The sequence below is a fragment of the Anolis carolinensis genome, unplaced genomic scaffold (assembly GCF_035594765.1).
Source record: "Anolis carolinensis isolate JA03-04 unplaced genomic scaffold, rAnoCar3.1.pri scaffold_8, whole genome shotgun sequence".
NCBI lineage: Eukaryota > Metazoa > Chordata > Lepidosauria > Squamata > Dactyloidae > Anolis > Anolis carolinensis.
Window position 1 is genome coordinate 5,129,211 of NW_026943819.1, and position 24,238 is coordinate 5,153,448.

The 24,238-nt window shown below is 42.5% G+C and overlaps 2 protein-coding genes across 3 annotated transcripts in view; one reads left to right on the top strand and one right to left on the bottom strand.

Annotated features, from left to right (window-relative positions):
• The window catches only part of cnnm3 (cyclin and CBS domain divalent metal cation transport mediator 3), a 25,107-nt gene extending 18,510 nt beyond the window's left edge, over positions 1 to 6,597 (top strand). The window contains exons 8-9 of one of the 2 annotated variants that reach the window (XR_010000449.1): positions 1,429 to 1,532; positions 3,760 to 6,597. Coding sequence is in view for 1 of the 2 variants with exons in the window: in XM_016997406.2 (XP_016852895.2) it covers positions 3,760 to 3,818 (59 nt within the window). In the remaining variant the exon portion in view is untranslated. The remainder of the gene's footprint in view (positions 1 to 1,428; positions 1,533 to 3,759) is intronic. The other variant, XM_016997406.2, reaches the window with a different exon arrangement.
• ankrd23 (ankyrin repeat domain 23) overlaps positions 5,949 to 24,238 on the bottom strand; it is a 27,274-nt gene continuing 8,984 nt past the window's right edge. The window contains exons 3-9 of the mRNA XM_003227425.4: positions 23,148 to 23,282; positions 19,540 to 19,647; positions 17,896 to 17,994; positions 16,945 to 17,043; positions 13,175 to 13,273; positions 11,902 to 12,000; positions 5,949 to 10,561 (exon numbers count right to left, since the gene is read on the bottom strand). Of these exons, the coding sequence (XP_003227473.2) occupies positions 10,460 to 10,561; positions 11,902 to 12,000; positions 13,175 to 13,273; positions 16,945 to 17,043; positions 17,896 to 17,994; positions 19,540 to 19,647; positions 23,148 to 23,282 (741 nt within the window). The 3' untranslated portion in view covers positions 5,949 to 10,459. The remainder of the gene's footprint in view (positions 10,562 to 11,901; positions 12,001 to 13,174; positions 13,274 to 16,944; positions 17,044 to 17,895; positions 17,995 to 19,539; positions 19,648 to 23,147; positions 23,283 to 24,238) is intronic.

Genomic DNA, 24,238 nt, shown 5'->3' on the forward strand with positions numbered 1-24,238 from the left:
CAGCTTCCCTATTGTTGTTGTTGATGCTTTGTTGTTGTTGTTGTTGTTGTTGTTAGCTCCTGTTGTCACACATCAGTTGTAATGGGAAAGCAGCCCTTTGTAAGGCCCTGTTTAGTTCCCCAAAGTAATAGTAGTAGTAGTAGTAGTAGTAGTTGTTGTTGTTGTTGTTGTTGTTATTATTGTATATACTCGAGTATAAGCCTAGTTTTTAAGCCCTTTTTTTAAGACTATAAAGCCCCCCTCGGCTTGTACTCGGGTGAGGGTCCTGGTTGGCTTATATTTGGGTCAGCTTATACTCGAGAATATATGGTACATTTATTATTTTTCTCTATTATTGTTGCTACTATTACATTTATCTTACTATATTATTATTATTATTATTATTATTATTATTAATACATTTATTATTTCACTCTGATCTTAGTATTATTGCATTTATTATTTTACTCTATTATTACATGTATTATTTTCCTGTATTTATTATTATTATTATTATTACTATTATTATTACATGTATTATTTTTGTTATTATTAAAAGAATACATAAGCACATTTACATTGAAGAAGATGAGAATAATGATTTGATCAGAGTCTTATCTTACATTTCAGCTTTATGTAAATATTCAAAAACATTTGACCTACTGATGCCTCAATTAATGTAATTTTATTGGTATCTATTTTTATTTCTGAAATGTACCACCCTCAGCTTATACTGGAGTCAATGTTTTCCCAGGTTTTTTTTGTGGTAAAATTAGGTGCCTCGGCTTATATTCGGGTCGGCTTATACTTGAGTATATACGGTAGATAAGCTGGATTTCGTATCACAAAATCACAAGTCGAACACCTCCCAAGTGTCTAGGACTGTGTGATGTATTTTCGGATGATGCATGCAGATCCCAGTAGGGTGGCTCTTTGCAGTTGGCAGATTGTAATTTTGTCAATGTCTATTGTATTATTATTATTATTATTATTATTATTATTATTATTATTATTAGCTCTCATTGCCACATATCAGTTGTAATGAGAAGGAGCCCCCGAGGCGTAATGTGCTGGCAGAACTGTTGACGTAAAGGTTGGGTTGCTGACCTGAAGGTTGCCGGTTCGAATCCAACCCAGGGAGATTGCGGATGAGCTCCCTCTGTTAGCTCCAGCTTCATGCAGGGACATGACACCACGTTCTTGGGCAACGTCTTTGCAGACGGTCAATTCTCTCACACCAGAAGGGGATCTTAGAGGAAAAGGATGGAAGCATTAGAGGGGCGAAGAGAGGAGGGGACTGAGTGAAACGCAAGGGGAGACCTGGTCTTCGTCTCTATGGACTGACATTCTTTTCACTTTGCCTTTTTCATCCCTTGTTCTCTTTTTCTCTGTGCTAAACACCTCTCTCTCTGTTCTGTCCTTCTTTCTTTCCTTTCTTTCTCCCTCCAGCCTTCCCGCTAAACCTCTCTTTCTTTGGCACAATTGAGAACTGCATTTAATACAGGCCCCCCTCTGCCATATTGCTGGAGTGCCTTTGTTTTGAAAGCCGCAAGGTAAATATACTTACTCCACTTTTGGATGTTTCCCACTCACAGTCTCCCAGAGAGGAGGCCTTGCTTTGGTTTTGTAAACTTGCAATTTTCGCCTTTCCGCTTTCTCTGAATATTAGGGCTTAGCCTTTTAACATGTGAATAGAAAAGCATTTCCTTTGTTGTTGACGATTTTCATGGCCAGAATCATTAGGTTGCTTTGAGTTTTCTGGAATTTATGGCCATGTTCCAGAAGCATTCTCTTCTGATGTTTCGCCCACATCTATGGCAGGCATCCTCAGAAGTTGTGAGGGCTGTTGGAAACCCCACTTGCTTTTAAACAGAGGCTGGATGGCCATCTGTCGGGGGTGCTTTGAATGCGATTTCCTGCTTCTTGGCAGAGGGTTGGACTGGATGGCCCATGAGGTCTCTTCCAACTCTATGATTCTATGTGTCCAATAGACTTCACAACCCCTGAGGATGCCTGCCATAGATGTGGGCGAAACATCAGGAGAGAATGCTTCTGGAACATGGCCGTACATCCCAGAAAACTCACAGCAACCTTGTGTTTCTTTTGTTTGAACCGCCTTTATAGTAGACTCTCACTTAACCGGGATTGTAAGTTGCCGGATAAATGCAGTTTCTGGTTGCTTGAGAGCAACTATTAAAATTAGGCCTAACTCATAATATACCCCATACTAGACCACCCCATAAATTTTCTATTGACTTGATATCCATATTGAAATAGTCATTAAGCACAAATTAAGATAAACAAACAACTTAATGTAATACCAAAGACGTGGGTAATAAATGTATTATTATTATTGTTAATATTATTTGACTGTATTATAGAAATAGCTTATTAAAATATTAATATTACTGTATATACTCGAGTATAAGCCTAGTTTTTCAGCCCTTTCTTTTAAGACTGAAAAAGCCCCCCTTGGCTTATACTCTGGTTGAGGGTCCTGGTTGGCTTATATTTGGGTCAGCTTATACTCGAGAATATATGGTACATTTATTATTTTTCTCTATTATTGTTGGTATTATTACATTTATTATTTTTCTCTATTATTATTGGTATTATTACATTTATTATTTTTCTCTATTGTTGCTACTATTACATTTATTTTACTCTATTTTTATTATTATTAATAATACATTTATTATTTCACTCTGATATTATTATTATTATTACATGTATTATTTTACTCTATTATTATTAAAAGGATACATAAGCACTTTTACATTGAAGAAGATGAGAATAATGATTGGATCAGAGTTGGACAGTCTTGTCTTAAATTTGAGCTTTATGTAAATATTCAAAAACATTTAACCTACTTATGCCTCAATTAATGTAATTTTATTAATATCTGTTTTTATTTCTGAAATTTACCACCCTCGGCTTATAGTGGAGTCAATGTTTTCCCAGTTTTTTTTGTGGTTAAGTTAGGTACCTCGGCTTATATTCGGGTCGGCTTATACTCGAGTATATACGGTACTTCGTCAAATTTTTTTGGGCCGGTTGCTTGAGAGCTCCGGTTGCTGAAGTTCCAGTTAAATAAGAGTCTACAGTGGTTTTAGATCTTTATTGTGATTTAAAAAAAATGTTTTAGAAGTTATCTTGGGAGACCCCCATCTACACTGCCAAATAAAATCCAGATTATCTGCTTTGAACTGGATTATATGGCAGTGTAGACTCATATAATCCAGTTGCAAATTGTCTGCTTTGATGGAATCCCCAGTGGTGCAATGGGTTAAACCCTTGTGCCGGCAGGACTGCTGACTAAAAGGTCGGCGGTTTGAATCTGGGGAGTGGGGTGAGCTCCTGTCTGTCAGCTCCAGCTTCCCGTGTGAGGACATGAGAGAAGCCTCATAGAATCATAGAATAGTAGAGTTGGAAGAGACCTCATGGGCCATCCAGTCCAACCCCCTGCTAAGAAGCAGGAAATCGCTTCCCACAGGACGGTAAAACATCAAACATCCGGGTGTCCCCTGGGCAACGTCCATGTAGACAGCCAATTCTCTTGTTGTTTTTCAAGTCACTCCTGACATGAAAAAAAAACAAATCTGGATTTTATGGCAGTGTAGAAGGGACTTCAGAGTGGTCTTGAAGTGTATTAAAAGTGGTCTTGAAGTGCAATAAAATAAAGTTTTCCTACTACAGTTCCCCTGCCCAATAGTGTAGCCTTGATATGCTCGTGGTTCGTGAGAGTTTTCGTGGCTGATCTCTCTCTCCTTTTCGCGGCAGGGAACAGCCAAAGCAAGCTCAACCTTCTGGAAGGGGAGATCCAGAGTTCGGGGGTCTGATGCCGTGGACGATGGGTCAGCTGGGCCTGCGGAGGAGCCCCTTCCCTAAATCCCGTGACCCTCCTGGAGGGTGGGCTGAGCTGAGAGGGAACGTGGACTGCGTGGAGCTGCCTCGCTCGCCTTGGCCGAAGACGGTGCCGTGAGCAGGGACTGAGCCAAGGGCTGCAGAAACAGCTCGTTCTTCTCTTTCCTTGACGGCGTTGTGGTCCCTTGTGTTCCATGCAAAACAACCCCCTGTATCCCCGTGGTTTTGTTTCCCCCAAACGTATGCACTTAACTTTTGCACACTTAATGGCAAGTGTGCATACAACACCCCCAGGCTTTTTCCAGCTCATGGAGACCCTTGGGGTGCCCCGTTGCGAGCCACTACCCACCCACTCCTTCCTCGCCAGGCCCAAGGCTGCTTTTGCCTCTTCCAGGGACCGTGAATGCACCCACGTGGCTAGTGGGCAGTGAGTGTTTGGGCCAGTTGTGGTCACCACTGCCTGCCCAGAAGGCCTCCTCCTTCCCCAGTTCCTGCTCCTGCCTTTTGCCCGGAATTGTGCCAAAGTCTGCTCCCCAAAGACAAACACTTCCATCCCTTTTGCCTCTTGGCTTATCGGCTACATGGGAGAGTGTGTGCCAAGACGGGGAACCATCTCTCTCTGCAAAGGAGACCCTCCTTGACTCTACTTTCCTTTTTCTTTCTTTCCCTTCCTCACTCCACCGCTTTCTCTTCATTCATTTCAACCGTCCTTCCCTCCTTGTCCATCCTTCGTTTTTTTTCTCTTCCAACCTCTTGTCCAACCTTCTTTCCTTTGTGTTGTCCAAGGCTTTCATGGCCCGAATCACTGGGTTATTGTGAGCTTTCTGGAGTATTCCAGAAGCATTCTCTTCTGACGTTTCGCCTGTATCTGTAGCAGGCATCCTTAGAGGTTGTGAGGTGCTGGAAACTAGGCAAGTGGGGTTTATGTGGAATGTTTAGGGTGGGAGAAAGAACTCTGAGGCAAGTGTGAATGTTGCCACTTTGATTAGCCTTGAATAGTCTTGCACCATTAACGCCTTGCTGCTTCCTGCCAGGGGGGATCCTTTGTTGGGAGGTGTTAGCTGGCCCTGATTCGTTTTTTGAGTTTTGCTCTTATTTACTGTCCTGATTCTAGGGGTGTTTTTTTTAATACTAGGAGCCAGGTTTTGTTCATTTTCATGGTTTTCTCCTTTCTGTTGTTCATGGTGGGAGAAAGAACTTTTTTCTGCCGGAGGCAAGTGTGATTGTTGCCACTTTGATTAGCCTTGAATAGTCTTGCACTGTTAAAGTCTGTCTGCTTCTTGTCTGGGAGAATCCTTTGTTGGGAGGTGTTAGCTGGCCATGATTTGTTTTTTTTAGTGTTGCTCTTTACTTACTGTCCTGATTCTAGAGGTTTTTTTTAATACTGAGAGCCAGATTTTGTTCATTTTCATGGTTTTCTCCTTTCTGTTGTTCAGAGTGGGAAAAAGAACTTTTCTTTTGCCTGAGGCAAGTGTGAATGTTGATTCAGGACAGTAAATAAAGAGCAACACTCAGAAGAAGAGGGGAATTCCAGACAAGAAACCTTGAGGGCCAGTTAACATCTCCAAAAGGGATTCCCCAAGGCAGGAAGCAGCCAGGCTTTGAAACTGCAAGACCATTCAGTGCTCATCAAGCTGGCCTGTTGCAACATTCACACTTGCCTCAGGCAGACGAGTTCTTTCTCCCACCCTGGACGTCATTCCACAGGTATGTGTGTATATATATGTTTGTGTGTATATATACACGAATATATGTATATGTACACACACACATACACAAACCCCACTTGCCTAGTTTCCAACAGACCTCCCAACCTCTGAGGATGCCTGCCATAGATGTGGGTGAAACGTCAGGAGAGAATGCTTCTGGAACATGACCAGACAGCCCGGAAAACTCACAGCAACCCACAGCTGGTGTTTGGGGGGCAGCATTGGAAGAGGTTTGCAAATGTTTAATTTTTCCTTTCTGATGCCTTGCGGACCCCTGGCATGGATAACCATTGCATTTTGCCACTGAGGACTCTCCACCACCTTGGGCCAGTGTCGGCACACTCCTTATTGTTCCTAGAATCTCTTCCAGGCACTAGAAACAAGACGGCAAAAATGTAGAATTTAATCCTTTATTTAGTAATCATTTTTCAAGGAAGATTGCTGGGGGATACAGTCCTCCAAGCCCCATAACGGGCCAGAGTTGCCCACCCCTGACCTATAGAGACTAAGGGCAGGGAGAGGAACACTCTCTTTAATGGGTGCTCCGTACCTGTAGAAAGGTGAGACATGTCAGTAAATTCCACCAATCCAGTGCATCTAAGTCAATTGGGCTCCAAGAGAAGGATTTGGGGGACTTCTTTCCCATTTGCCCCCTGAATAATACCCTCAATAGGACTTGTTTTCCCCAACTCCCCATTTTGGGCTGAACTGTGGTTTCCAGACTGACCGCCTTCATCGTCTACGGCTCGCGGGAGACTCCCATTTGGCCTCTGCTCCAGCTTTGGCAGAGACAGACTGTCCTTTCCTTCTCCTAGTTGCTACTAACAGTATTTTTCTTCACCCCCCCCCCCCACCAAAAGGTTTTTTATTTTTTAAAGGAACCCCGAAGAACCCACCGCCGCCTTTTGTCTTTAGAAGCCAATGTTACAATCATTTCAGGTAAATTATTTGTAACCTGCCTCTTTCTGTTGTAGACCTTCCTGACGGGGACTGTACCTTTGTATGGAAAGAAGTCTAAAAAGATCTGCGTCTTATTTATAAGTTATACGGCGTGTCGGGAGCAAAGTGGGTTTGGGGGTGGAGGAAAAGGACTTTAAAATTTTATGTCTTTCACCTTGCTCTCAGGAGCACCATCACTTGTGTTTGGGGGCAAAGGCACCAGGTTTTGACTTAAATGCATTGTGTCATGATTTCTGCATAGTCTTAAACCCTTGTGCCAGTAGGACTGCTGCCCAAATGGTCAGTGGTTAGGAGCAGGGGTGAGCTCCTATATGTCAGCTCCAGCTTCCCATGCGGGGACATGAGAGAAGCCTCCCACAAGGATGGTAAAACATCCAGACATCCCCTGGCCAACGTCCCTGCAGACGGCCAATTCTCTCACACCAAAAGCAGCTTGCAGTTTCTCAAGCCGCTCCTGACATGAAAACTTCCAGACCCAATTTTTGTCTGTAAATTCCCAATTTGGAATAGTGAACCAGTGAACTGGATATTCAGTATGGTGTCAACAATCAGTTGAGTGTGATAATCCCTTGTGGTTACATTTGGATTCGTCTTGCATTAAGAGGTAAGTCTTTGCGTCCATCTTTTCGTAAAGATCTGTTCTGGTCACTTCCTCCAGCCCACGCTGCAATGGTTCTCTGCAACCTGGGAGGGGCTCAGCCTTGGTCAAAGTCCGTTCTCCAGAGTCCAGTTTCACCCCGTGTGGCCCAAGAAAGGCCAAAGTGGGCACACGGGGTCAATCCCAGCCGGACTCCAGGGCTCTTTGTGTCACGTTTTCCATCCATAAATAGGTACGTCTTAGTTGGTTGCTTGTGGAAACCCAGTTCCACAAGGAAAGGTCATTCTCAGTCCAGGAGTTGCTCTGCACATCCCAGAAATGTAAGAAAAGTTGCGTAGCAAAGGTCAACTGGCCAGCCAGCGGCAAATAACTTCAAGGCAGCCGGCTTGACGCCAGGACCGGTGTTGCATCCAAGGGCCTGTTTGTTTGTTGGGGGCCTCAGCCTGACCGGCAGCGCCAAGACCAACGGAAGAGGAATGAGAGGTCCAGGGAATGAATGGCACCGAGGAGGAGGAGGAGGAGGGATGGCCATGGCCGACAGCTTCTTTGTTGGATTGCTGTATGTTTTCCGGGCTGTGTGGCCATGTTCCAGAAGTATTCTCTCCTGACGTTTCACCCACATCTAAGAGGTTGTGAAGTATGGAGAAACTAAGTAAGGAAGGTTTATATATATCTGTGGAAAGTCCAGGGTGAGAGAAGAACTACACAGAGAAGCCATTGAAATCCACAAGCATGTGGAAAACTTCAACAGAAAGGAGGAAACTATGAAAATGAACAAAATCGGGCTACCAATATTAAAAAAAATCAGAACAGTAAATAAGAAGCAACACTCTGCAAACAGAGGAGTTCCAGACAGGGGCAGCTAATGACTCTGAACAAAGGATGCCCCCAGGCAGGAAAGGCCAGGACATGAAGCTTTTCAATGCTACTTAGGGTGATTAACTGCAACATTCACACTGGCCTACAACTGACAAAAGAGTTCCTCTCTCACCCTGGACTTTCCACAGATATATAAACCTTCCTTGCTTAGTTTCTCCATACCTCACAACCTCTGAGGATGCCTGCCATAGATGTGAGCGAAACGTCAGGAGAGAATGCTGCTGGAACATGGCCAAAGAGCCCGGAAAACAACCCTGTGATCCCAGCCATGAAAGCCTTCTTTGTTGTCCAGAAATGGCCCAATTGGAAGGGAAACGAAGGCAGCAGAGAGAGGAACCATGTTTCTTTGCACGCAAGACAAACTGGGAGCTGAAAGGAAGGCCCAGAGAGACCGATCCATGTGTTTCCCTTCCTCTCGAAGCATCTCCAAGCCCTCAACCCGGGAGGACTATCATCTGGCTGGCATGACTGCATGGAGCGCCGTTACCTTCCCGCCAGAGCAGTACCTATTGATCTACTCACATTTGCATGCTTTCGAACTGCTAGGTTGGAAGAAGCTGGAGCTAACAGCGGGCGCTCACTCCGCTCTCCAGATTCCAACCCGTGACCTTTTGGTCTGCAAGTTCAGCAGCTCAGCGCTTTAACACACTGCACCACCGGGGGCTCCAAGATATGAGTAGGGTAAAAAATAATGCTGTCTAACCCCTTTTTATTTACAGTAGTGTCTCACTTATCCAATGTTATGGATTATCCAAGTCATTTTTGCAGTCAATGTTTTCAATACATCATGATATTTTGGTGCTAAATTGGTAAATACAGTAAATTAAACCATAACATTACTGCGTACTGAACGACTTTTCCTGTCAAATTTGTTGTATAACTTGATGTTTTGGTGCTTAATTTGTAAAATCATAACCTAATTTGATGTTTAATAGGCTTCTCCTTAATCCCTCCTTATTATCCAACATATTCGCTTATCCAACGTTCTGCTGGCCCATTTATGTTGGATAAGTGAGACTCTACTGTATTTACAATATTTATACCTCGCCCTTCTCACCCCAAAGGGGATTCAGAGCGGCTCACAGAGCACACACATGGCAAACATTAAATGCCGGTTATACAATTAACAAGAGCAGACAACACAAACTGAGGTAAAGGCAGTATTTCCCATCTTATTTCCGGTTGTGCTCAACTCTGGCCATGGGTGTGTGCTATTGCTCCATCTTCCATGCCGAGGAGCTTTCCTCTGAAATAAGATGTCCTTAAGGGTGCCTTTATTACCTCCCTGCTAAAAGCAGTACCTATTTATCTACTCACATTTCTGCTTTCGGTGCTCACCCCAATCCGGACTCTAACTACCGACCTTTCGATCGGCTGGATTTTTCTGCAGCACAGCGGTTTAGCTTGTGCTAAACTCGGCTCTTAAATCAATAAAGAATTTTCCTTAATCCCCCTTCCATAGAACAGGATAGCTTTGGGAGTTTGTACATTGATCCTGCTACACACAAAAATAAGATCTAGCTGGAAAATAAGACTTAGTATGATTTTTCTCAGGATGCTCGTCGTATAGACAGGCAGCTAGACGGACGCATTTACTGACTGTGCATCCGTTGCAACATACGACGGAGAGCATGGGCAAACTTGGGCCCTCCGGTACTGGCTGTTAGGAATTGTGGGAGTTGGAGTCCAAACCACCCGGAGGGCCCAAGTTTGCCTGCGCCTGTTATAGAGCATAAGGTAAAGGTAAAGGTTTTCCCTGACGTTAAGTCCAGTCGTGACCGACTCTGGGGGTTGGTGCTCATCTCCATTTCAAAGCCGAAGAGCCGGCGTTGTCCGTAGACACCTCCAAGGTCATGTAGCTATAGGCATGACTGCATGGAGCGCTGGAGCGGTACCTATTGATCTACTCACATTGGCATGTTTTCGAACAGCTAGGTTGGCAGGAGCTGAAGCTAACAGCAGCTGCTCCCGGGATTTGAACCTGGGACCTTTCGGTCTGCAAGTTCAGCAGCTCAGCGCTTTAACGCACTTCGCCACCGGGGCTCCGTTATAGAGCATCCCTTGGAGATATCCATTGATTATATTTCAAAATAAATTATTTTTGTTTTACATCGTCCTGTCTTTCAGTGGCCACCCTTTACAAGCTTCCTTTCTCTTTTCCCAATTCTTTCTGTCCCAAGGCAGGGCAAAGGGACAAATACGCTTCCTCTCTCCGATGCCTTGGTTTTCCCTCTGAAATGAGACACCAGACGAGAGACACAAAAGCTCCGACCGCGCTGCAGCGCTTGGGAAGGCCAGGGCTGACCAGCATAGCCGCTAGAACCATCCCAGACTGCAGGGAAGTTTCCCTCTCCAAGGCTAAAAGGTGCTCCTCCTCCTCCTCCTGTTCGGCCCACAACCCGGTGCCGGAAGGGGACCGTGGGGAGACCTTGGTCACAAGCGGAGAATGGACGGCCCCGGCCTCCGCTGCTCAGTTCCTGGCCGGGGGGCCCTGGCGGTCGGCACAGGCCTGCAGCGTCTCCCGGATGCCCTTCTGCCAGTCCTTCACCAAATCCACCGGCGTCACTCCCTCCTGTCGAGACACAAAGGGACCGTGAGTAGCCCAGTAGTCTCCCGCTTCTCCCTGTCACTGCCTATCGTTGCACAGCTTGACCTGTTGGACTCCATAACCCGGTCTGTCCATGAGTAATAAATGAGTTCGCCCTCACTTTAGCATGAGGCAACAATCTGGATATATTTACATCTGGATTTGTGGAACCAGAGATACAGTGGGCCCGAGAGGTTTAACCTCCACAAATGCATTCCGTGAGATAACATTTGGGGGAAATTACATTAGAAAGAACTTCCTGAGAGTTGTTTGGCAATGGACTAGAATCAAAGAATCCCAGAGTTGGAAGAGACCTCGTGGGCCATCTAGTCCAACCCCTAGTAAAGGTAAAGGTTTTCCCCTGACGTTAAGTCCAGTCGTGTTATTTATTTACTACATGTATATTTATTTATTTATTTACATCATTTATATTCCTATTATATATTATATATTATATTTATATATTATATAAATATTTATATTTATATGCCGCCCTTCTCACCCCAAAGGGCACTCAGAGCAGCTTACAAATTACATTCACATTCAATACATTCTATTATTAGCATAGTACAATACTAGCATTAAATTACTATACTGTACTATATCATTACATTGTAATATTATTAGTAATATTACAATTTATATATAATATATAATTAATATTATTAAATTGTGTTATCAGTATTATATCGTAATACATTGTAATATTATCAATATTATATGTATATACAATATAAAGGTAAAGGTTTCTCCTGACGTTAAGTCCAGTCATGTCCGACTCTGGGAGCTGGTGCTCATCTCCATTTCTAAGCCGAAGAGCCGGCGTTGTCCATAGACACCTCCAATGTCATGTGGCCATAGGCATGACTGCATGGAGCGCCGTTACCTTCCTGCCGGAGCGGTACCTATTGATCAACTCACATTGGCATGTTTTTGAACTGCTAGGTTGGCAGAAGCTGGAGCTAACAGCGGGCGCTTACTCCACTCCCCGGGTTTGAACCTGGGACCTTTCAGTCTGCAAGTTCAGCAGCTCAGCGCTTTAACGCCCTGAGCCACCGGAGGCTCCAGTCCAACCCCTAACATGCAGGAAAAGCACATTCAAAGCACCCTCAACAGATGGCCATCCAGCCTCTGTTTCAAAGCCTCCAAAGGAGGAGCCTCCACCACACTCCGGGGCAGAGAGTTCCACTGCTGAACAGCTCTCTCTTACTCAGGACCCCAACCAGACATTTCTGTACAAAGAACACTCTCGGACTGCCACTCATCTGAAAACATCCAAGACATTCCCTCTGCTGTTCCCCTCTGCAAAGCAAGGCATTCCTCACCTCGTTCTCGATGCCAAGCTTTGCGCCGTACATCAGAAGCGTCTTCACAGCCTTGAAGCGGCCCAGGCGGACGGCATCGTGGATCGGCGTGTCTCCCTCCTGGACCAGGGAAACCGCAGGGATGGAGAAGTAGTAAGTGAAAGCACATGGGGCTTGGGAAAAGAGAGTGGGGTTCTGGGGAGAGAGTCCTATAAGTCCCCAGCCTATAGTGCAGGCATGGGCAAACTTCGGCCCTCCGGGTGTTTTGGACTTCAACTCCCACAATTCCTAACAGCCGGTAGGCTGTTAGGAATTGTGGGAGTTGAAGTCCAAAACACCCGGAGGGCCAAAGTTTGCCCATGCCTGCTATAGTAACCATCATGGCTGTGAAACTTTAGGAGTTGTGTTCCCACGAGCACAGGTGTCATGCAGCAAAACTAAAATCAATATGCAATATTCAATATATATACACACTTTTGACAATTCTTAATATATAGGATAAGACTAAGTAGTGGTTTGAGACACTGTAGACCAGGGTTCAAATCCCTGTTCAGCCATGGAAACCCACTGGGGACGTCACACTCTCTCAGCCCCAAAGGCAAATATCTTCTGGACAAATCTTAACCAAGTTACTTTATAACTGAGTCAGGTCTTGGTTCCGACTTGTCAATTCTAAGGTGTTTCAGAGAATGTTTCTTTCTTAAAGAAACTGGAGTTCCCTGGGAATTCTGGAATTTTTCAATCCATCTCACAAGGAACTAAGAAATGGCCTTGTTCTTCTTCTTCTTCTTCTTCTTCTTCTTCTTCTTATTATTATTATTATTATTATTTATTTATTTATTTATTTATTTACAGCATTTATATTCCGCCCTTCTCACCTCGAAGGGGACTCAGGGCGGATCACATTACACATATAGGCAAACATTCAATGTGTTTTAACATAGAACAAAGACAAACAAACATAGGCTCCGAGCGGGCCTCGAACTCATGACCTCCTGGTCAGAGTCATTCATTGCAATGATTCATCGCAGCTGCTCTCCAGCCTGCGCCACAGCCCGAGCCCATGTTCTATATGAAAACATGGTCCATCCAACTAAGTACAGTCAACTCTGACTGGCAGCCAATGCTTTCCAGGGTTTTGGGCCACTAGACCCTGGGTTTCCCATCTAAGTATAAACCAGGCCTTGCTTAGTTTCCAAAACCAGACAAATGTATACAAGGTTTGGACAAAACCAATAGAGTGGGTCCAGCTTGGAACTATACAAATACATTAAACTCAACCTTGTTTTCATACCTTATCTTGCGCATTGATGTTGGCCCCGCAAGCGATGAGGTGCTCGGCGCAGTCGCAATGCCCCGTCCGGACAGCCACGTGCAAAGGGGTGCTCCACAACTGCCGGGCAAAGAAAGACCATCAGATCCATACCCAGCTCCCAAAATTTATTTATTTATTTATTTACAGTATTTTTATTCCGCCCTTCTCACCCCGAAGGGGACTCAGGGCGGATCACATTACACATATAAGGCAAACATTCGATGCCTTGACAAAGACAAACATAGACAAAGACAAAGACAAACATAGGCTCCGAGATGGCCTCGAACTCATGACCTCTTGGTCAGAGTGATTGGTCTCAGCTGGCTGCAGCTGGCTGCTCACCAGCTTGCGCCACAGCCCGGGCCTAATAATAATAACAGTACAATCCCTGTATCCATGGGAATAGAATCCACAATTTCATTTCAAGTACCGTATATACTCAAGTATAAGCCGACCCGAATATAAGCCAAGGCACCTAATTTTATCATAAAAAACTGGGATAACTTATTGACTCGAGTATAAGCCGAGGGTGGGAAATGCAGCAGCTATGGGTAAATTTCAAAATAAAAATAGATACCAATAAAATTTCATTAATCGAGGCATCAGTAGGTTAAATGTTTTTGAATATTTACCATATTTCAAAGAAAATCAATAAACTAGCTCTATAAAGTGGAAAAGTAGGGGCAACAGAAACAATATGGTATCAACCATAACCTAATTCAGTAGAGTCTCACTTATCCAACACTAGCTTATCCAACATTCTGGATTATCCAACGCATTTTTGTAGTCAATGTTTTCAAAATATCATGATATTTTGGTGCTAAATTCGTAAATACAGTAATTACTACATAGCATTACTGTGTATTGAACTACTTTTTCTGTCAAGTTTGTTGTATAACATGATGTTTTGGTGCTTAATTTGTAAAATCATAACCTAATTTGATGTTTAATAGGCTTCTCCTTAATCTCTCCTTATTATTCAACATATTCGCTTATCCAACGTTCTGCCGGCCCGTTTACGTTGGATAAGCGAGACTCTACTGTAATAATAATAATAAACCCAGTGTGCCCGGTGGTGATGGGCACACTGGGTGCCGTGCCAAAAGATCTCAGCCAGCATTTGGAAACAATAGACATTGACAAAATCACGATCTGCCAACTGCAAAAGGCCACCCTACTGGGATCTGTGCGCATCATCCGAAAATACATCACACAGTCCTAGACACTTGGGAAGTGTTCGACTTGTGATTTTGTGATACGAAATCCAGCATATCTATCTTGTTTGCTGTGTCATAATAAAATAATAATAATCATAATCATAAAAACTTCATTTGGATCCCACCCTATCTCCCCATGGGGACTCAGGCCAGCTTCCAACATAGTAACAGGCAAACATTCAATGCTTATATAAACAATGCAGAGCTAGATATAGATCTATTATTACAGACACTAATTTCACATATGCATTTCCCCCTGAAACGTTTGCAAATCCCCTCTCTGTGTGTGTGCATTTCCCCTACAATATTTTCAAGCCATATATATAGGTAGGTAAGAATATATTCATATCTATCCAGACATCTCTCTTTATATAGATATTTGCAGAGACTTGTAAACATATGAGGGTAAATTCACATATAAAAATAATGTATATGTATGGCTACAGATATACAGGTACATGGATCTATATGTATAAAGAATTTGCAAAGACCTGAAAACATATGAGGGGAAATTAATATATAAAATTGATGTATATAGATAGATACACATAGAAAGGTACATAGAGATGGCAAAAGCTTGCAAGGGGTTAATGCCAATATATCTGTAGGAGAGTTTAACAAATATTTCAGGGGAAAATGCTTTCATAAGATTAATGAATATATATTTTTCTTCTTCCTGACTTGCAAGGGTGTCTTTCTCTTATCAAAACATTCCCTTTGCAAAAGAAAACACACTTATAAGGGAGAAGAGAGAACTAGATCCCATATTGCAAGAAATAGCCTGCAGGCTCCTTGCTGGCCTTGACCCGATTATAAGCCGGGGGGAGGCTTTTTCAGCTCATAAATAAGGGCTGAAAAACTCGGCTTATATTCGAGTATACGGTATCTCCTCCGTAGGCATTGTCTAGATCCAGAGAGCACCATGAACTCTAACAAGGATGCACACATGCCTGGTATGCCCAAATTTGAATACTGGAGGGGTTTGGGAGGGATAGACCTTGACTTCTGGGAGTTGTAGTTCACCTACAACCAGAGACACTGTGAATCCCACCGACAATGGACCTGGATCAAACTTGGCACACAGAACCACCAAGGACAACTGAATATACTGAAGGGGTTTGGGGGGAAGTGACCTTCATTTCTGGGAGTTGTAGTTCACTGACAGCCAGAGACACTGTCACCATCACCGATGATGGATATGGACCAAACTTGGCACAAAGAACCTCAATGACCAAGTGAAGCTACTAAAGGCAATTGAGGGGGGCTGACCCGCCATGGTGGGAGTTGTAGTTCATCATGCAGACAGAGAGCACACTGAACCCCACCAATGATAAATCTGTAGCAACCTTGGGCAACATGATAAACTTTAACTACTGATGGAATTTTAGGGGATTAACCTGGCATGATGTGAGTTGTAGTTCATCCACAACCTTATGTATTTTGTAAAATTAAAAAATGACTTTTTCAAATAACTCGGGCAAGGCCAGGTACCCAAGCTAGTAAGCCATACAATTCAAATAATACAGAAGTTGCAGTCCATTTTCACTTCTAAATCCTGTCTATATATACAGTAGAGTCTCACTTATCCAACACTCGCTTATCCAACGTTCTGGGTTATCCAACGCATTTTTGTAGTCAATGTTTTCAATACATCGTGATATTTTGGTGCTAAATTCGTAAATACAGTAATTACTACATAGCATTACTGTGCATTGAACTACTTTTTCTGTCAAATTTGTTGTATAACATGATGTTTTGGTGTTTAATTTGTAAAATCATAACCTAATTTGGTGTTTAATAGGCTTCTCCTTAATGTCTCCTTATTCTCCAACATATTCGCTTATCCAACGTTCTGCCAGCCCGTTTATGTTGGATAAGTGAGACTCTACTGTATATATATATGTGTGTGTGTGTGTGTGTGTATGTATACACACACACACACACACACACACACAGTCTCACTTATCCAAGCCTCGCTTATCCAAACCTCTGGATTATCCAAGCCATTTTTGTAGTCAATGTTTTCAATATATTGTGATATTTTCGGCTAAATTCGTAAATACAGTAATTACAACATAACATTACTGCGTATTGAACTACTTTTCCTGTCAAATTTGTTGTAAAACATGATGTTTTGGTGCTTAATTTGTAAAATCATAACCTAATTTGAAGTTTAATAGGCTTTTCCTTAATCCCGCCTTATTATCCAAGATATTCGCTTATCCAAGCTTCTGCCAGCCCGTTTAGCTTGGATAAGTGAGACTCTACTGTATATTGGCCTACAACGGAAAGACAACATGGGGGGCATTCTGGCCTTTCTAGGGAGAAAGTCACAAAGTGGAGAGATAGCCAATTGAGTCCATCCATTATGTGGGCACATCTCTGAAGGCAACAGTCTTGGATCTCTAGGTCTAGGCAGATTTATATTCTTTCTACCAAATAGCCAAGGCCTGAACCATATAGGGCTTTATAGGTCATCAGCAGCACTTTGAACTGTGTGGAAATCAAACCAGCAGGCCGTGGAGCTCTCACCTTGTCACGTGTGGAGATCTTGGCTCCCCGGCTGATCAGGCGCTTGAGGATCTCCAAATGGCCCCCGCGACAGGCCCACAGGACAGGAGTGGCCTCCAGCTGGGTCCGGAAAGAGAACAGGATTAATCTGCAAGTGGAGAAATCTGGAGCATGTGCAGGACAGGCTCAGGCAAACATTCAGAAAAGCTGCATTTTAGGACCACAGTTCCCCAAAGCTTAGGGAGATTTGTGAAGATGTAGTCCAAAAAAATAACATTTCCAAATCCTGGGAGCAATGGAGATATAGACATGACTCTGCCATGGATTTACACTAGAGTTCAACAGATGAAATGGAGACTTATTCTCTTGCCGGGCAACCCAAAAGAGGAAAAATTGCCAAGATATGATCTGGAAAACTGAAAACTCAAGGCGAGCTTTGAAATATCTGCGATCCTTAACAAATGCAAGTTTCTAGTTTTCAAGGCTATCACTGTGGTGCTCCAAGAGCAATCCAGTGTTGGACCTGCAGGCTGGTCCTCCGTAGAAGCAGGCTCACCAGAATAGCTCCAGACTCTAGTTCGAACTACAGCTCCAGATCTGGGCCCATAACCCTTTTGTCAAGAGTGTGACGGAAGCTTTGAAGCACAGAAGAATGGACACTTTGAGACTTCAGTAAAAGCAAACATATAGCTTTACTGAGTAGAGCAAATATACAGCACACACTAGCATTGACATCCAACCTAACAGACAGAAACAAGATAAAGGACACTGAAGTAAGAGGAAAGAACAAAATCTTATCTCTGAATCCTCCCTAGGCACACTCAGGGTCACATCTTCACAGTTCATTAGAGGCTTGACTGATTAACCCTTTCAGTGTCAATACACTCTCTGCTGATGCGATCAGGTTGCATTCACAAGCATTGCACAAAATTACATTTAAACATTCACATTACATTAAAGACCAGCACTCACCATGTCCCTGGACTCCAGCTTGGCTCCGGCCTCCAGCAGCCTCTCCACAACCTCCATGTGGCCGCGCAGGGAGGCCCGGTGGAGGGCAGTGCATCTGAACTGTAGAAGGAAAGACACAAAACAAGGACATTGGCAGTGGTTTGGGGATGCTTGGCCCATACACGCCTCCATCCATCTTTGCTAAAAGAGAGACCACAGGCTAATGGAAACATTCCCACTTGCCTCAAACAGACAAAGAGTTCCTTCTCCTACCCTGGACATTTATTCCACAAATATATAAATCCCACTTGCCTAGTTTCCAACCGATCTCACAACCTCTGAGGATGCCTGCCATAGAAACGTCAGGAGAGCATGCTTCTGGAACATGGCCAGACAGCCTGGAAAACTCACAGCAACCCACTGCTTTTTAATAAGGATTTGGGGCAATCCTTCCAGCAGCCAGCAGGAGGCACTGGTGTGTTGGGAATACAGAATTGGTTCAGCCCAGAAATCTAGATTTTTACCATTTTGGATGGCATGTGTTGCACAACTGTAGTACTTTTATCCCACTTTTAACATCCTAGGGCAGTGATGGGCAAGCTTTTGCACTTGGTGTGTCAAAATTTGCCAAAAAACCTAGCATGACTTGGGTGGTGTGTCACTTTGAGAAAAAAAAAACCCATAATTTCGCAATATGTATAGTTTAAATAACAAAAATGTATAAGTGTAATATATTACTGTATTTAATAAATCAAAAACTATTTACGACCGTTATTTTCATGTACAACAATCTATGGTACTTCTTGCAGTTTAAGCTTCACAAAGTTTCCACACTGATTTCTCTCTATTCTAGTTTCAATATAGTCATGAATAATAAATAATATAATAATAATATAATATAATAGTAATAATATGATAATATACTACAATAGAATAATAATAGAATGAATGATTAATAATAGTTATAATAATTATAATATAATATAATATAATATAATGATATAAAATATATTAATAGGATAATATAATAATAGGATATAATAATAATCTAAGGTAGATAAAGATTTCCCCTGACGTTAAGTCCAGTCATGTCTGACTCTGGGGGTTGGTGCTCATCTCCCTTTCTAAGCCGAAGAGCCGGCGTTGTCCGCAGACACCTCCAAGGTCATGTGGCCATAGGCATGACTGCATGGAGTGCCGTTACCTTCCTGCCGGAGCGGTACCTATTGATCTACTCACGTTGGCATGTTTTCGAACTGCTAGGTTGGCAGTAGAATAATAATATATATATATATAAATGTACTGTTCATTTGTAGGACGGAGTAAACAAAAAAAAAAACCAACTGGATGAAATGCCACCATGTTTGGCCACAAAACACTTAACAATCCAAGAGGTGACCACCGCGTGTCAGCAAAATTGGCTAGACGTGTCAGTGCTGACAAGTGTGTCATAGGTTCGCCATCACTGTCCTAGGGAATCCTGGGATTGTATGTATTGCTTCGATTTCCCTGCCAAAAAGCTCAATTGCCCCATCAAAACTACAAATCCCAGGGTTGGATAGCATGCCACCGTGAAGACTTAAGTGATATCCAAGTGCTCTGCCCCCTTTCTCTGTTTTATTGGGCCACAAACACCGGATTCATCCTCAGCCCTCCAGTACCTACCTTGTCGTGAGCATTGGGGTCCCCTCCGTCGGCCAGAAACCTCTCGATCACAGGAAGCCTGTTGTCCAGCGCCGCTTGGAGGAACTGTGCTGGGCCTACAGGTCCCACCTAAGGAGCAGAGAAGCCGGATCAGCTTACGGAGGAAGGTATTGATTCACTTCAGTAAGGCCCTCATATCTATTGGGGGAATATGTTCTCAGTAAGACAAGGGAGACCTGAAGCTGCAGGTATGACAAAACACCTTGAAATTAGCTCACTTCCAGTCCCTACACACATCGACTGTGACTTTCCTCAAAGCAAATTCCTAGGGTCGGGCTTTAGCACAGCAGGTAAATCACCAAACTGCAATAGATTTTCCCAAGTGGAAGGTTGAGAGTTTGAATCCCAGGTCAGGAGAAACAACTGGAAAAGCTGACACGATAGGAGGATTTAAAGATCCAACTGCAAAGACTCTGGCACAAGCCCGTCAAGGTGGTCCCAGTGGTGATCGGCACACTGGGTGCAGTGCCTAAAGACCTTGGCATGCACTTAAACACAATCGGCGCTGACAAAATCCCCACCTGCCAGCTGCAGAAGGCCACCCTACTGGGATCTGCATGCATTATTTGCCAATACATCACACAGTCCTAGACACTTGGGAAGTGTCCGACGTGTGATCCAATACAACAGCCAGCAGAGTGTCTGCTGTGGACTCATCTTGTTGTGTTTCAAATAATAATAATAATAATAATAATAATAATAATAATAATAGCATGTCTATCTTGTTTGCTGTGTCATACAACATCATTGTGTCAATAATAATAATAACTTTATTTTTATACCTCGCATCCATCTTCCCAAGGGGACTCGGGGCAGCTTACATGGAGCCATGCCCCGGTAGTTACAGTCATTAGAAAATAAAAACACATCAAATAAAATACAATTATACATGTAAACATAGTAAAATAAGAATGACATCTAAACACGCAATTAGTCCAGCTTCTGCCTACCTAGCAGTTTGAAAACAAATGTGAGTAGATAAATAGGAATTGCATTAAAGCGAGGAGATATTTAGGCTCCGCGTTTCAATCAGAAAAAGGAGGAAGTTTACAAACAAATAAAAGTCTTTTGCAGGGAGATGGAGCGACAGCACTCCCTGGTGACTGGAACCGAGCACAGCTTCCAAAAGATGCCGAAAGACGAGAAAGTATATATATACCCTTGTCTATTGTCTGTATTGTCATTGTTATAATCGGTATTGAATGTTTGCCGTGTATGTGTTCTGTGATCCACCCTGAGTGCCCTTCTGGGTGAGAAGGACGGAATATAAATACAGTAGAGTCTCACTTATCCAACATAATTGGGCCGGCAGAAGGTTGGATAAGCGAATATCTTGAATAATAAGGAGGGATTAAGGAAAAGGCTATTAAACATCAAATTAGATTATGATTTTACAAATTAAGCACCAAAACATCATGTTATACAACATATTTGACAGAAAAAGTAGTTCAATATGCAGTAATGCTACGTAGTAATTACTGTATTTACGAATTTAGCATCGAAATATCATGATGTATTGAAAACATTGACTACAAAAATGCTTGGATAATCCAGAACATTGGATAAGTGGATGTTGGATAAGTGAGACTCTACTGTACTGTAGATAAATAAATAAACAAAATCACAGATATGGGCTTGCAGTTACTAGGGTCTTATTGTAGTTAGTTATAAAGATCACACTGGGCTACACACATTTCAGTGCCTCAAGGGTTAGCTGTGTTTCTGGGTATATTTGAGCTGCTGATTCCAAAAGCGGCCCCAGTTTCCACCCATCAGTGCTAGTATTTGAGATGCAGAACATATGGCATATGCCAGTTGCCCACAGAAAACCATGAGAACTATATCAAAGAATCTAGACCTAGTGTAGTCTAACCAATTTTCTGAATCAGTGCCCTAACAAACCCCAGGAATAGGTCTAAAAACTAAGACCCCAAGAAAAACAATGAATTATCCCCTTTCCCCAATCCTGTGGACTCAAGGCAGCTTATGGAAACTAAAACAGCTACAGAGGAAGGTTTGCCTCACTAAAACATACATAAATGCAAAAATATAATTCAAGGCTGAGAGCCTTAGAGGAAAGCCATGGCAAAGCTCCTCGGAATAAACCTGGCCAAGGAAACCGTAGGACAGGGCGACCTAAGTTACCGAAGACGTGGAGAATATCAATAGAATTAAAGGCAGTCCATTGAAAAGCAATAAAGACGGACCCAATGGGAATTATTAATAGCCCAGTCTCCATAATGAGCCCGTTTGTAAAAGGCTTATCGAGATAGGAGTGTTCACAGCATGGAATGGGCTGCATACTGCTATCTTTTACTCCTGCTTTCATGATTGGGATTAAGAAAAGGCAAAAATAAAACGTCTTTCAGCCAAAGAGTCCAAAACTCAAGCACAGAGAAGTGTTTTGGGCAAGAGGCTCATTCCTGGGTTGCTGTGTTTTTGAGCTGTATGGCCATGTTCCAGAAGCATTCTCTCCTGATATTTCGCCCACATCTATGGCAGGCATCCTCAGAAGTTGTGAGTTGTTGGAAACTAGGCAAGTGAAGTTTATATATCTGTAGAATGACGTCCAGGGTGGGAGAAAGAACTTTTGTCTGCTTAAGGCAATTAGCCAGCCTGATTAGCATTGAATGGCCTTGCAGCTTCAAAGCTTAGCTGCTTCATTCCTGTCTTTGGCAAAGAAGCACAAAAGTACCCAGAAATCTATGAATACATGTAAAGATACAGTTGTCCTATTGCTAATTAATATCCAGAATAGAACATAGGTAACAAACTACAGTAGAGTCTCACTTATCCAACATAAACATGCCGGCAGAACGTTGGATAAGTGAATATGTTGGATAATAAGGAGAGATTAAGGAGAAGCCTATTAAACATCAAATTAGGTTATGATTTTACAAATTAAGTACCAAAACATCATGTTATACAACAAATTTGACAGAAAAAGTAGTTCAATCTGTAGTAATGCTACGTAGTAATTACTGTATTTACAAATTTAGCACCAAAATATCACGATGTATTGAAAACATTGACTACAAAAATGAGTTGGATAATCCAGAACGTTGAATAAGCCAATGTTGGATAAGTGAGACTCTACTGTAATTATATTCATTACAGGCGCAAGAGTAATGCACAAATGAAGACTATTTACAACATTACATTAAACATTATACAAGCATGAAAATAATGTTTGATGTAATGTTGTAAACAGTCTTCATTTGTGCATTACTCTTGCGCCTGTAATGATTATAATTAGTTTGTTACCTATGTTCTATTCTGGATATTAATTAGAAATTTGGCAAAGGAGCCACAACAAAAGGCTGTGGGCCAAATAACAACTATATTTCAACCTAAAAGCCAAAAACTAAGAGCCCTTCCACATAAGACAGCTATAGCATAGTATGGTCATGATATTTTTAAGTTTTCCATGATGCCAATTCTTTACCTGTATCTGCTTTATCAGCCATCTTAAATCCCAGCCTTTAAAATAAATACCCAGGAATACTGTAACAACAGCAAAGAGGAACTTTCCCCAAATTATATTTTGAATTAAATTGTTGGATACTCACTATCTCTTCCGGCTCTTTCTTCTTGGGGCGGACCACTCTCTTTACCTTTTTCTTCCTCTCCTTGCGAAGTTTAATAATGGCCTCCAAGTCCTGCAAGGTGTCCAGCTTCAGCCTGGAATTGCTAAGTATCTCCAGCTGGGAAAAGGAGGAGGAGAAAAAGGAAGAAATCAGGCAACCCACAACCACAGACAGCAGTGCAAACACACAACCTTTTGGAACCAGAGGGGGGACTTGGACCTAACTTTTTGAACTTTGCTTGTGTTTTTAAATACATTACAACTGTACCCTCACTTCGCTTCTGACACGATAAATAAATAAATCTTGCCTTTCTCCCAATACAAGGAACTGAAGGCAGCTAACAGCAGACACGACACAATGCAATTAGAACACAGCATATTTATTAAAATGTGAATTTTTTAAAAAGTCATTTGTGTCATGGAGCACAAGAATATTGATATTTAAAACTTCATTTAAAAACTACACAGACCCCACTCAAAAATTCCATGGCTGAGTGAGAACTTTTAACTCCATCAACCTGAATATTGCTCAGGGCTGGCTGTCCCAGTATCCACAGTGAAGCAGCTGCCTCAAACAAAAGTTGCTGGCGAAAGATTAGATCAGGCATGGGCAAACTTCAGGCCTCCAGGTGTTTTGGACCTATTTATTTATTTACTACATTTATATGCCACCCTTTTCACTCCAAAGGGGACTCAGAGCAGCTTACAAATTAAATTCACATACAAAATATTATATTATTAGCATAGTACAATATTAGCATTAAATTACTATATTGTATTATATCATTACATTGTAATATTATTAGTAATATTACATTTTATATATAAGATATAATTAATATTATTAAATTGTATTATTATCAGTATTATATTGTAATAAGTAAAGGTAAAGGTTTTCCCCTGACATTAAGTCCAGTCGTGACCGACTCTGGGGGTTGGTGCTCATCTCCATTTCTAAGCCGAAGAGCCAGCGTTGTCTGTAGACACCTCCAATGTCATGTGGCTGGCATGACTGCATGGAGCGCCGTTACCTTCCCGCCGGAGCAGTACCTATTGATCTACTCACATTTGCAT